Below are 15391 nucleotides of genomic sequence, written 5' to 3' on the forward strand. Positions count from 1 at the left end.
CCTTCCTTTTCCCCTCCCTCCCTCCCTCCTTCCTTCCTTACTTTCTTCCTACTTGCTTACCTTCTCACTGGCCTACTTGCTTATCTTCTCACTGGCCAGCTAGTGAGCCCCAGAGATGCACTTATCTTTTCCTCACCAGAAGTGAATCGCAAACAAGTCCCACCTTGCTTGGTTTTTTTTAAGGAGGATTAAAGTCCAGTCCTCGTGCCTAGTCAGCAAAGACATCAACAACTGAACTGCCTTAAGGTATACCATTTATTACATATCACTATCATCTGGTGCAACATTTGTAACTATTCACCAGCTTTGTGGGGGGGGGCTTAGACATTCATAATCTGAGGGGGGAAAGGTAAAATTGACTCTTTTCAATATTCAGGTTAAAATAAATCATCTAAAGAAGAGCCGTGGAGTTTCTAAGAGATACAGACATCTCTATGATATTTAATCTAGTGAAACCTGAAGCACTTTCCATCTGATAAACCAAAATTCATCTGAATCATGAAAATGCTTGCTTTTGGTAAGAGCAAACCCTAGACCTGAATTTTGTGTGCCTCTCCCACAAATTCCTGTGTTGAAACTCTAACCTCTACTACCTCAGAAAAGGATGTGGTTTGACAATAGAATCTTCACAATCGAGTCAGAATGAGGTTATTAGGGTAGACTTAATCCAATATGGCCAGCATCCTTAAAAAAGAGAAAAACTTGGACGCAAAGAAATGTGGAGAGGGAAGATATGAAGACATGTAGGAGAAAGGTAGCCATCTAGAATAAGCCATAGCAGAAAGCCTCCAGGGCACCATATTTTTATTGGTCTCAGAAAGAATCAGCAAGGCTGATATCCTGATTTCAGATATCTGGTTTTCACTACTGTGAGATAATAAATGTCTGTTGCTTAAGCAACACTGTGGTTCTCTCTCACAGCATCCCTAGCAAGCTATTGTGGTACCCAAATATCCCATTAGGATTGCAGCCCTTGGTGCTGGCCAGGGCCTGTGCTTCCCTCCCCCAGAGCTGTTGGCAAAACAGCTCAGAATAAATGATGAAGAGTCCGATGTGTGGGAACAAAGCGGCCGAAGAGATATGGGAAGGAAACACAGAGACACCAAATTTGATTACTCTCATGATTTATTAATATTCAGATTGAAAAAGGAGCCTCACAGCCTTAAGTTACGCTAATTGGCACATTTGCTTTATTTATTTTTAAAACAAACCGGTTTTTTTTTAATTTTTTAACCTTTTTGTTCATTCCATCACATTGAAAATGAGGAAACAGAAATGGTTTTTGAATTCACTTAATATTTTGGACTCCTCAGAACGGAACATTGCACACACACACTTGGAACAGAGAGAAATAGAGAGGAAAGTGGACTCCCACAGGGCCACACGCACCAGATCAAAAAACCGGGGTACAGTGCAAGAATTTCCCAAGATGACTGCATCATCATTACCAAAAACTCGCCATAACAACACCAAGAAACAAATGTTTAAGCCACACTGTTGGACTTGGGATCTTTCCTGCTTTTTTTTTTTTCTTTAAATGTTTGCCACACAGAGAGAGAGGGCTCATAGGTAGGAGAGGACAGGCTCACACACGTGAGCAGGACAGGAGAGGAAACTTCAGAGTGGAGCTGAGAAGGGCAGGAGAGACAGGGTTCAGGTGGGGGCAACGTGGAAAGCCATTTCTTAAAGTTCAGGCATGTTCTTGGTCAGCCTCGGGGTCTTCTTTACCCTCATCCTGTCGGGCACTTTCCTTAGGTTTGGCTTCGTCTACAGCTTCTGAGGAAGAAAACAAGATGGGGGAGGTAGAGGAAGGTTAGTATTTTGTCTCTGGAATCTGTTGAATGGTACAAGACATTGCTTCTTTCCAAAGCATTGCATAAGGGATGGCAATAAAGTGATGATTATTGTCCAGTAATACAATTTTCTAGATCAAAAGCCTTTAGTCTAGGATGCTGCTCAGCAACACACAAGAAAGAAGGATGAGTCCTTCCTCAGTAGATACTACATTCTCTAGTGTGTTCACGCGAGAGTTTCTCTCTCTGTGTGTGTGTGTGTGTGTGTGTGAGAGAGAGAGAGAGAGAGAGAGAGAGAGAGAGAGAGAGAGAGAGAGAGAGAGAGTTAGTTTTAGGTCAGATAACAGTTTGCATGGAGGAGTCAGTTCTCTATTCCCACCAATGTGGGTACCTGAAATTGAACACAGGCTGGCCATCTTGACCAAATCTCCAGCCCATCACTGTGGTTATCAATCTTCCATCCTCACAGTTGAGGTTCGGCAATAACCTTGTTTTCCTGTTACTTAGTGTCAAAATAATTGCAGCAAATAATTCATATGGTTCATTGAGCATCCGCTCCAATTTATCTTGCCATTTATTTTTAATAAATAATGTGAAATTTGAAAAGGAAAATACGCGAATTTTTACCTCCATTGGGGCTAGGGGAGCCTACTGATAACTGTAGTTTAATTAGGAGGAAGGCAATCTCCCTTGAGAAGGTAGAGTTGGGTCTTGTCCTTTGTGCTCTCCTTTCCCCAACATAGTGAGTGCCAGATAACACCTGGAAACATGGCACCTATCTTATGACCATGAAGAGACATTCTGTATACTAAATATGGTGGAACAGAAAGAAAACTCATCATTGCATGGGGTGTCCCACACTTGAACACCTGTCCATCATCCTTTTCAGTGAGGGAGATAAATAACCAACCACTTAAAACACAGAGGTGGTTTACAGTCTCTTGCAGCAGAGTACAGTACGTTCCAAGGGAAAACACAGATCTGTGACACTGTTATTGCTTTGTTTAACAAGATAGATTTATATCTTTATGAAGGTTGATTCCCCCAATTCTAAAACTTTCTCTGGAGAATTCAGCCAACAGATTATATGCCACAAAATATTCTACTAATATACCACCAGCCAGTATAAACAAAATCCATTTTCCCTAAAATTACTTGGTATCAACTAATCAGACATCTTATGCCCCAAACCAACATCACTCCTAAGTTCAGTGATTTTTCAGATAGAAGTTGTAGACTCAGCAAACATCTCTATCTATGGTTATAATTTATGATAGTGGAATGATGCAAAGCAAAATAAGCAGAGGGTAGGGGATGGGAACTCTGTGGTGTCTTGTTCCTATGATGTCATGGCATGTTTAGTCCTTCCAGCCATGAACTAGGAGAACACATGTAAGGTGGCTTCTATTAGGGATGCCCACTCAAGCCTACAAGTCCAATATGCCCTGGGGACTGGTTACTTGGGCATCTCCTGCCTAGCATGAATGGAAGCCAGGATCCCAGAATGAAAGTGGGTTTTCCATTTAAAGCATCCTGCTTGAAGCTCAGGGAATCCCTCTTATCAGATAGGCAGTTGTGAGAACTCTTCAAAAGTCCTACCTCACCAGTGATGTGTTAATTTTATAAGCCAGTTTAAGGAGGAGAGCACCAATCCTGCTATGCTAAGATTTGTGTTTCTACATGCTTTCTGGTGTGAAAGCTACCTATGCCCTTTAAAATGTAGCTTTTATTATTGCTTTGCCTCCTCTTCATACCTGCTCTCTTCCAGTCTTTCTCAGACGGATAGAGTCAAGATAGTCTTACTAGCCTGGCAGATTCGTATTTAATTAGAAGGCAATGGGTATGTTCTTTATGTTCTTGAAAACACTAAAGAAAAAAAAAGATGCCTCAGAGAGATTAAACTAGCGATATTAAATAAAATGGATTGCTATTGGGAGGAGATGCAGAGATCAGGGAAATGGACCTCACTTAGCAGGCCATTATAAATTATAAAAATGTGTGTGTCTTTCCAGTTGCTCACACAGAGAACTTGGGGTTCAGGTAAAGCTGAACAAAGACCACTACCATCAAACATAGCCTTGGAATTCCTTCTTTGTGAATATATTGAAAAATATATAATATAAGTAGCTCTGAGGAATAATGTTACCTTATAATGACTCACTCCTGCCCAAAGTTTTAAAGTCTTACAGGTTTTGCAGGGCTCACCAGTGTGAGATACCTCTGCAACACAGTGGTTACCCAGAAAGACCCTTTAATAGTATAGCTTTCCAACTGACAACTATTAACTTTCTAAGAACATTGCTTATTACAAGTTTTTGGATAAAGTGAACTCAATCTTGTCACCATAATATTACATGTGCCAGTATTGCCTGAGGATTATGGAGTTCTACTGTAATCTTTTCTAGAAGAAGGCTTCCTAACTTAATTTAAGTCATTGAGGTTCTGGTATAGCAATCTAGGATTCTATTAGAGGATTCACAGGGTGCCCAGCCCAGCTCAAACCTTTGAATATTAAAAGTACTCCAAAAGTGGTTTAATACCTTTGTTGGCTCCAAGAAACAATTTTAGAGCCCGTTAAAATTATAGAAGCACGATTCAAATGACCCCGCAGCATATAAATGGGTTAGATGTAGAAGCAGGAGAAGACTTCAAATCTATCCTACTGAAATAAAACCTTTGGAACTATGAGATGTGTGATTCGAGGGAGATATGAAGCTCAAAAGAAAGGGGGTTGTGTGCTGGGTAAAATAAGAAAGATTTTGTACTTGTGTAATAGCAAAAGAGGAAATTCTAAGAAAATAAACAGAAGACAAAGATTCCAATGACTTAGAAAAGCAGCTCTACTTCTCGTCTTTCTTGGGGTGTAATCAGGCTAAATCCTCTTCAATTCGCACAGTTTCTTCTGTCATCCTTTGCTTAGGCCTAAGACAATGATGAGTACAGAGCTGGTCACTGCTGACAGTTCTTTATTAAGAGAAATTTTTAACCTACAATTTTTTCCTTGATACATACATATATATATGTATATATATACAAAGTCAATATATATATTGACTTAATTGATGTAGTACACCCCTGCATATAGCAAACACATCTTCTGTGATGTGTTGAGGAGACAGTGAAAACAATAATAAACATCCCATTATAACTGAAATCTTTCATTACACTTATTTAACCGAAGGAAATATTTATAGCTACGGAGCATGATCAGTGATGGAGACCTTTAGCATAAAACTTAGATATAAACTCCTTCTCTAAATAAAAATAGCTATTTCTGTCCTTATATTTGCCCCTTTTGAATCCTGGTATCCAGCACAGACATAATACAGGAAGAGCTCTCAGTAAGCATTGGGTGAAACAAGAGTAAGTATCTTCACTTCGTAAACGATGAAATTGAAGTACAGAAAGAATTGGCTGTCAGTAAACTCATATGGTTTACTGACAGCCAAGCCATGACTAAAGTACAGCTCTTCTACTTGTTTTATATCAGCAGAACAAACTTGAGCAGCAGAAGTCAGAAAAATATTAATTTACCACATGAACACTAGAAAACCAGTAGCCAGAGTCTAGAAGATTTTGATTCCCTAAAAAACGAAGATCTCTTTTTTTTAAACACCCCAGAATGTAAATACCAGAAAATGACAATTGATGGGATTCACCTGAATCTCATTTAGCTTAAACTTAATCCAGAGGAAAACATAAAGTTAATTCTGTGTATATCTTATCTTGCTTGAAATATGAGTGTTTTTCCTGGCAGAATATTGAGCAGAAAGATTGACTTTTTGTCGTTGTTGTTTGAAATAAAGAGCTGACTACGTCATGAGAATAAAATGTATCAAATCAGGGGGTTTGGTGAAGCTTTTATAGGCTCGCAAGAAAGTATGCAAAGAAAAATAAAAGTCGGGAGGAAGGAACACTGGAAAGTCCTAGCCTCTCACCCTACCCCAATCAGGATGGATGGACTCAGTGTGAGGTCAGCTCAGAAAAACCCATGATATTGCTAAAGAAAACCCTACACACCAATGAAAGAAACTGTAGTCAGACACGATTATACCTACTTTAACAGGGCCCACTTTTACAGACACTAAATGCAGCCTCTGAAGGATTTTAACATCAGACAGAAAAGAATCGGTTAATCTCTGTAATTTGGAATAGGTCCGTTTGAATACACATGCAGGAAAGAACTTCTCTGTGTTATTAATATGCTTAACCCTCACTGATGCCAGCCATAAACAAGTCATACAGACAACAAAACACGTTGGCCATTCAGTTGTGGATCTACAATTTTGTGTTTTCTTCTGGAAGTGAGTGTAAGTTTTGACAGTCCTGGCCTTTTGTTAAGGTATGTTGCTTCAACTAACACTTCTAAGCAGCTGTTGATACGCTTAACAGTTTTAAGCAGACTTCTACTGTGTCGTGTCTATCCTTACAGTTTCATTAACCACCTCATGTTACATTTGGGGCGCCTGTATATAAATTGTACACATGGATGGTAAGTGACAGCTTACTCCAGCCTGTCATGGAGCCCACTCAAGCCTTCTTTCTTCTTGATATTGTGTTCTCTGTTCTCAGCTTACCTGAACCAGGATGGATGGATTCAATGGGAACTGTGACATGATATAGATATTCAGTCTCAGTGCCAATAAAATCTAGACATTGGACTTGCAAACATCTCAAAATGGTGGGGAGAACCCCGATTAGTGTTCTGTAATATGAAAGCCAGCCTTGGCACATTCTGGTGCTAATTATGTAATTTGTAAATGCTAGAGATGAGTAAATATGTAATCTTTGGCATTTTAGAAAAAAACCCACTTTGATCATGGTGGGAAGTGTGAAAGACATGAATGGCTGAGGCCAGCTGGTCACTCCAATTACCACAATCCAATTAGCATAAATAACTACATCCCTTATGTAGAGCATCACCCTCCCTCTGTGACAGTTGTTACTTAAGAGCCTAAGAAGTTAAAGGACTGAGGTCACATAGTAGGTGCCAAGAGACACCTATGGTTGGATAACAAAGGAGCAGAGGTAACAGGGCTCAGAGCTAACGAATGAGTCTGACGTGGGATACTGAAGTAAAGCAGAAGCCATGACAGTTAAAGAGTAGAACACAATTTTCCTCAGCCATTTGTCTCTGGATGCTACTTTTCATCATATTAAGCACTAAATATAATATTAATATTGATATTTTGTTAAATTTTTGTTAATTTCCCCCTATAATTAGGGAGAAAAATCACAGCACCTATGGTCTGGATGTTTGAATTGCCCCAAACTTGTATGTGGAAATCTTGATCCTAGCTGTTGGTATTAAGAGGATCCAGAGGTAGAGCCTTTAGCTGTGATTAGACCATGAGGATGGAGCATTCATGATTTGGCAGAGGGTTCTTTAAAACTGAACCACCAAGCACTCACTATTGCCTTCTACCGTGTGGAGACACGGAGAATGATAGATCTTTAAGGTCTCAGGCCTTCACTTGACCAAGTGAGCTGGTTGTCAGCCTAATTTTGGATCTACCATATGCCAAAAAAAGTGAGAAGTAAATTTCTGTTACTTAAAAGCCACCCAATTTGCAGTATATTTTTTCATATCAGCCAAGCTGAACTAGTTTGACAATATATACATGAATTTGTGTGTGTGTTTTAGAGGGATATATCATATGACCGGATGATGTCTCTCCAAGTTGATTATGATCATATCAAAATTAGCTCCGCAAATCTGGTCCTCTCATGAGGACTGGTGATGCATTTCGGTGGCTTGCATTAAGAACAAGAAAAAATATGTGTTTTTTAAGTATGAGATTGAGAGAATTTTTAAATAAAACATGTCATATTTTTAAGAGAAAACAATTATATCCACAGGAGAAGCTTAAGATAGGAAGCAAGAAAAACATTGAATTCGGCTTTCTCTTTATGCCGTAGTCTAAGTAATGTGAGTACCACCTAGTTATAAAACGAATATTGAGACAACTTAGACAGATGATTTTAATATTTAACAAATAGTTGTAACTTGCCTATCCAGCATTTTAGACTTTGCAAAATCTTGCTCTTTTCAACTTAAAGAACTCTTAGAAATTATCATGCTTGCAGAAAACCTCTTAATTTTATCATTTATTTATGTGTTAACTTAAAAGAGTAAGTCAATATCGTAGACAATAAAGCCATCTATTATTCATGCTTCAAAGCTGAAAGACACTTGAAAAAGAAGGAAAATGTGGTCATCCATTCATTAATGCACCTAATGAAAGCGACTGAGCTATGTTCTGGTCTATGAGCTAGGAGTAGATTAGCAGTGATTACAATGAAACTCAAACTGAAAATGTCTGTCTTCTGAGACTGTATATGCTAAGCAGTTTCTAGAATGATGTGTTGCTTATGGGGGGAGGAGAGAGAGAGAGACTTAGTAAGAGTTCAACATCATTTCTCTTGAGTCAAATTCTCTTAAATTTGCAAAGTTGAATGTTCTTAAAGAATGTCATATGTTAAAAAACAGGAGACCTTAGTTTCCCACACTTGTGACCCATGACTACCATGCTCTCCCCACACCATTCTTTTCTCAGTGCTCATTTGTTATTGGACCCAGAGCTGTGTCCATGTTAGGCAAGCCAGGCAAGTGCTCTGCCATCTAGCTACACCCCTAACTGTACGACGACCATTCTTTAAAATGCTCAAAGTCACATTAAAAGAACAATAAATACGTTAAATATTCCTGGATCCGTTTATACCGTGTAATGGTAGTCATAAATGACAAAACGAAGGAAGAGATTTGAGTGAACAATTTCACCATAGTCATTCAAGGTGTACATCAACCTGACTCTCCTATCCTTGCGGAAGAAGATCCTTGCTTCAGATGGGCGTCATTCATTTCCTTGAAAGGGTGAGTGGGAATAGCATGTCTGTGCCTTCCTTCTGTTGGTGAGCAAACACCAGGAACATATGCAGCAGCGGCTGCTTGCGTGCCCAGCCAGGCAGCCTGGTTGCAATGCTGTTAAGAGGGATGGCGGTGTTCCCAGCTGCCGACGCGCACATGCAGCTCTAATGGCCCCGTTTCTTGGCTCTCCTCCAGGTCCCTCCACAGCCCTACATTACTGAAATTAGGTTGAGTGGATTTCCGAGTAAAACATTACCTCTTGGGACCTGCCCAGCTCTCCCCAGTCTTGTCAACATTGATTAAATAGAAGCTGCTATCATCCTGGGGCCATGCCCACAATTACTCTACCAATCACCAATGGGCTGGGCGAACTTCCCTTCTCCTTTTTAGTTTCATCTTTCTTGAATATTAAGCATCCTTACCTCAAAAGCTCAAAGGAAAGCAAGTAGGAGTGCTTAGCGGCATACTCGCGTATGGCCCTTTTGTGATCCAGACCATCTTTTCCTGGAGCTTTACACCAGATGTCAAATTGGAGCCTGGGCTGGCTTTTGGTTCTCCCTGGGATCCATATTTTCCTTTGTCATTCACTTTGTTTCATATTTTAAATTATATTGAAATGCCAAGCACATACACATAATTTTTGATGCCAGGATAATGAACTAAATTACACTTCCACCCTTGTCCCTTGTTTTCTGAGCTTTTGAAAGAGAAAATAATCCGTTATGCACTTACATTTTTCAAAGAGTAACAAATAAGGATTTAATTAAGAAGAAATGTCAAAGGCAGCTGCCACGGGGGTCTTAGTGATACCCAGAACACACCATTACCATCCTCTCGCCTGCCCTGCGAGTTTCAGGACTAAGGAACTCTACAGTTTACCCTGACTCTTCCACCAATTCAAGCTCCCACAAATTAGATTTCCTTTCTCTGCTTCAGTTTCTGAATCTAGAGATAATAATATGGGCAATTGTGTCTGACCCAGCTCATTGCAGGCTATGTAGAAGTTATGACATGTACTGTAAACTATAAAGGGGACCACGTGTAGTCTGCTGAGTATTTAACCAACATGAAGTGTATTTTCTTTGACTTTACTCTAACTTGTGGGTTTTGTAAATTAACATTCTCCTTTTAAGACAAAAAAATTTCCAAGGGAAGAAAAACATCTATTTTTCCCCTCTATCTTCCTAGATAAAATAAGACCCTCCACAATACTTCTACATCTCTGGATGAAAGGATATATGTACTGTGAACAGCATTATATAGAAAAGCAGACACCTAGAAAAGGAATATTATTGACCAAGGGAATTCATTGCTCTAAAAGCTAAAAGGGAATACAGGCTTTCAACCAATAAAAGGAAAGCTGGTGTTTTTATTTTAAAGGAAAGGTGATCCAAAAAATCAAGACAAAAGTCAACGTGAGTCAACTTGCACCAGAAACCTTTTTCTTTTTAAGATTTATTTATTTATTTATTTATTTATTTTATGTATATGACTGCTCTGTCTGCATGTACATCTGAATGCCAGAAGAGGGCATCAGATCCCGTTACAGATGGTTGTGAGCCACCATGTGGTTGCTGGGAATTGAACTCAGAACCTTTGGAAGAGCAGCCAGTGCTCTTAACCACCTTGCCACCTTGCCAACCCTTTGGAAGCCTCTTAAACTTTATATATACATTTACTCTACACAATCATCAAAAGATAATGTCCTGCCTCCTCCCAGTACTGACAAATAGAGAGAGCAACAATTACAACTTATATAAGTTATCTAATAGATATCAATCATCTCTAGCATAGGAGGCAATAAATACACAAAAGTAAATTATTAAACTGTATTTCTTTTTGTGTATGTGTATATATGTGTGTGTTTATATGTGTATGTATGTATGTATATATGTATGTATGTATGTATGTATGTATGTAAGGTGCTGTGAACTCAAACCCAGTGTCTAGCAAGCTCTCTACCTGAGCTATATTCCTAATCGGTCTACTTCATTTCTTATTATGATTAAAATGAAAATGTCAACTTCTAAGAGTAGAAATTCAAACCCCAAACTTAATAGTATTTTCACAGTAGCATAACTACAAGGGAGACTTATTTTTGCATCTATCCTCCAAGATAAGTTACACACTGAATGACCAGTCCTAAATAATTCTATAAAGGTGTTAGTGCTCTATAGTTAGCAATATACCAGAGTGATCTGGTGGCTGGATCTAGTTCTAAGGCATTAGTTCTGTGAAACATGAGAGGAAAGGAAGGATGGGGAGTCAGCATACAGATAAGCATTTATGACACTAGGAGCAAAGAAATTTTGTGAATTGTGATATCAGGGAGAGCAAGGTAACTAGGATACTGTTTGTCATTCAGTGGCAATCAGATAAAGTTCAGCCTCAAAGCTTCCTGTGTTCCCCTAAGAACTTATCTATACTTCTAAAAGTTAAAGCTCCCATCTGACAAGACAGCTGAAAATATCCAGACTTCATCAGAGACTGTAAAAACCTAAGTTTTGTGTCTGTTCTTTCAGTATTGCAGAATCTATTCAGTAAGGAGACTGCAAGCAATCACTGTGATGTTGGCCCAGTTTGCCTTATGACCTTAAAAATTCTTTTTATTTTAGTGTTTTATTTCCACTCCCAGGAACTCTAGTTTTGTGCGTACACTCACACTCACACACACACACACACACACACACACACATACATATATACACACACACACACATACTTCAGTATTCTTTTGAGAATGAGTAACACATATATCTAGTTTTGATTTTGTAAATATTGTAAATAGCTTACCACAGCAAAAAAATAAAGAAAAAAAAGGGGAGAGGGAGGGAGGAAAGAGGAGGGAGGGAGGGAGGGAGGGAGGGAGGGAGGGAGGGAGGGAGGGAGGGAGGGAGGGAGGGAGGGAGGGGGGAAATCTTTCTCATTGTTACCTTATTTTCTTATTTGGCGTTCAGATGTACTCTTCATCTGTGCATATTTACCTGTGCCTGTCAGAGGTCTTCTATACATTGCAACGGTTGCTACTTGTGACTTGTAATTTATTCAATGCATACAGGAAATACTCAAAGTTAAGTCATTTGAATGTGTACTTGTCAACTCTCAAGACCAAGTTCAACTGATATTTCCCAGTTCTAAACTTGTCTAGGGAGAATTAATCACTCTTTCTTTCTTTCTTTCTTTCTTTCTTTCTTTCTTTCTTTCTTTCTTTCTTTCTTTCTTTCTTTTTTTTTTTTTTTTTTTTTTTGTTTTTCGAGATAGGGTTTCTTTGTCTAGCCCTGGCTTTCCTGGAACTCACTTTGTAGACCAGGCTGGCTTCAAACTCAGAAATCCACCTGCCTCTGCCTCCCACGTGCTGGGATTAAAGGCGTGCGCTACCACCGCCTGGCTTCACTCTTTCTTTTCATAAGGAAATTGTAGTTTTTGTATCATTTGCTGATTTGTGAAGTCTTTTCTAGTCTTCAGTTGATCATGAACTAATGTCATTTTTTTCCAGGGATATATTTACGTGAAGTTATACTCTACAAAAGAGGAGTTTTTAAATGTGATAAGCTGATGAATCTCAATGCTTAAACATGCTTGAAAAAATTTGCATGTGTTTGTATTGTTTCCAAGCAGTAGAATTGTGCAAAATATCCATGCTAGCAAAATACTAAAAGTGATTTAAAAAATAGAGTAAAATCCATGAATCCTTTTTAAATATAAATACAACTTCAATAACCTTAGGCAGGAAAAATTTGTACCTATAGTGAAATTCCAACTTTTAAATGGGGGTTACAAAATGAATCTTAATAAACCAAAGTTCATAGCCCTGGAAAACATTTCCTTGGTAATTTTAAAGTTATTAATTTCACTAACAGTTATCAAGATATACAAGAAAAATTTTAAAAGAATGATATTTTAAGCATAACTATTCTTAATTGGCCTAGAGTAGGGGCTATGGGCTAGTCCTAGAATTAGACAGCATTAACTCCGCCTGTGACATTTGACTGTGTCTTTGCACTATTTACTTAATCTTTTGTAGCTTCATTTTCCTTATAATTAGCAGAAATGTTGGCACCTCTCTCATGAGGTTGTTATAAGAACTAAATGTGTTGAATTAAAGTCCTTCACAACATACTTCATGCTTAAATCATCTGTTGGTTTTGGAAAGGAATGTTGTTCAATGTCTGCTACATGCCAAGTATTGTATTTCGAAGCTTGACACAAAACAACTCTCTCTCTCTCTCTCTCTCTATATATATATATATATATATATATAGTGTGTGTGTGTTCACTTTTCATATTTTAATAAAGTAAGAATAACAAATTAACAGAAATGAAGAAAACTAGAAAACTGAACATGGAAAGAACGAAAGAGTGTCTTTCCTTGGCTCACATGGATGCATAATAAATGAGTTGACTTATTCCTCTAGTAAGAACTAGTAAGAACTCATTCAACTTTAGAGGAACTTTCAAATATTCTAACAAAAAGAAGGGAAAGTCTGTGCCCTACAAGGCTCTTGGTTCGAGATTGGCTATCTAACTACCTGTCTATCTATCTTCTATCTATCTATCTATCTATCTATCTATCTATCTATCTATCTATCTATCATCATTTATGTTATATTTCTTATATATCTTATGTATAATATATATGTATGATATATGATATATAATATATGTATAAATCTTATGTATAATATATATGATATATAATATATATGAAGAGATCAAATATATTATATCATATAATACATAATATATATCTTATATTATTATATATTATATATCTTATATTATTATATCATATATATAATATGTGTATAGAGAGAGAGAAAGAAAGAGAAAGAGTTCTTTGAAAAAAAGCTTTAAGCTTTGAAGTTGGGGCCAAAGTCCAGAAATGATTTTAAAGGCAAAGATGAAGAACTGGCTAAATAATAGGTCAGCAAAACAGAATGTCAGAGGTTGGCAGGATAAGAGTGAATTGAAGGCTCATGACCAGGAATGTACAACATTTCTGCTGCATCTTCATCTTACATACAAAGGAAATCTACTTCCAACCGAAACTTCATACTGGTTGATTTCAATGGCAATGGCAGGTCTGGGGTTTACTTAGCTCTGTGTGTAGAAAACATGAATGTATATTAAATGAGCAGGATCTAAACTGCCACTTATATCAAGCTGGGTAGTGTAGTGAATCTTGCACCCAATGGACCAGTTACACAGTGAATAGGGATTTTTTTCTAGATTTTTTTTTTTTTTTTAGAATTTTCAAGTTATCATAGACAATTTTAAGAAAAAGAAACTTCCTTCATTTGGTCATGTTATGAAAAATATTTTTGATTTCCAGGAAGTCTTGTGGTTATGTGAGGAGGGGCTTGAGCTGAGGACAGGATCCCAGAGAAGGCTTCTCCAAGGCAGCCATACTTTTCACTTATGCACAACACTCCTGCTCCAACCTGCAGGACTTAAATAACAGGATTCTTGAGTGAAGGGAGCTGCAATGACAAATTTGGGATCAGGAGACACAAAGGAAGGAGACAACACGAAAATTCCTATTCAAGTCTCATTTACTCTTGGGAAATGGAAGGTTTATAAAGCTGAAAACCGCAGAAGGAATTTCCTCAATGTACACAGGCCAAACTGGTGCTTGGTAACATATTGATGCCAAAGGAATGTCCTCATTGTAAAATGTCCAGAGAACCCCTTATCATAAAGTGTCCTGAGTCAACAGAAGCAAGGTAAGAGAAACCAAGAGTGTTAGTTAATAGATGATGGCCCAGGGACAGAATAGAGACTTGAGAAGCCAGTGCCTTCTGGGCCCCATCATCTCTTTATCTTCCCACATAAGAAATCCCACCAGAGTGTGGACACAGTCAGGCTAGGAAGTCACTGACTGTCTTCTCAAATGACACCACAGCCCCCCAAAAAGTCACACTTCTAGAAACTTTTGTCAAACTTGACAGAAATTGGCACTTCCCTTTCGTCTCCTCAACCCGGAAAAGATTTTCTGCAGTTCTCTCTGACACATTTTGGAGGAAGTTACGATTCAAACAAACAAACAAACAAACAAATATCGTGCACTGCCCACCATGGCAGACCGTATTCTCAAACGTTGAGGCACAGTAAAGCCTACCTTCTTCCAACAACCAGAAAATGAAAAGTCCAAAGCAAACCAGCCTGGCATTATGTATTTGATATTATTTATTAGGGTTTACTATTTAATAAGCTTAAGGGAGGTTTAACAGGAGAAGCAAGCTTATTGGCCATTTTTATCCATACACGCTCTTCGCTTCTTTTTTACTAATCTTTTTCTCTTCCTGAACTATGTATAAACTTTGTATGGCTCACTGAAGTGAGCCACCCCAGACCTTATCTAGAGATTTGTGTCTTTTTTGTAATTTCCTTTATCTTTTGAGACAATAATTGTAAGGATGGCTAAAATTATAAGGAATTATACTAATAACAATCTGCCTTTAAAGAAATATATAGATCTGCATATAAATCTACATGAATAGTTCAAATGAAATTTTCCCATCTGAGCTGACAATACTCCCTCCAAGAGCCAAAGTCTGTCTAATAAAAACCCCAACAGCAAGCATAACTTCCCCCTTTTTCAGCTTTCTTTCTCAGTCTCTCTCTATTTTATTTGTTCGTTCATTCATTCATTCATTCATTCATTCATTCACTTTTACATCCAAATCTCGGTTTCCCCCTCCCTCCTGTCTGCCTGGTCTCTCCCCACATT

General features: G+C 38.1%; 1 protein-coding gene across 1 annotated transcript in view; it reads right to left on the reverse strand.

The window, feature by feature from the left end:
* Positions 1-1113: 1113 nt before the first annotated feature.
* Gap43 (growth associated protein 43) overlaps positions 1114-15391 on the reverse strand; it is an 88466-nt gene continuing 74188 nt past the window's right edge. The window contains exon 3 of the mRNA XM_021185603.3: positions 1114-1776. Coding sequence (XP_021041262.1) covers positions 1691-1776 — 86 coding nt within the window. The 3' untranslated portion in view covers positions 1114-1690. The remainder of the gene's footprint in view (positions 1777-15391) is intronic.

This window comes from Mus caroli, unplaced genomic scaffold, assembly GCF_978045245.1.
Source record: "Mus caroli unplaced genomic scaffold, Mus_caroli_1 scaffold_17, whole genome shotgun sequence".
NCBI lineage: Eukaryota > Metazoa > Chordata > Mammalia > Rodentia > Muridae > Mus > Mus caroli.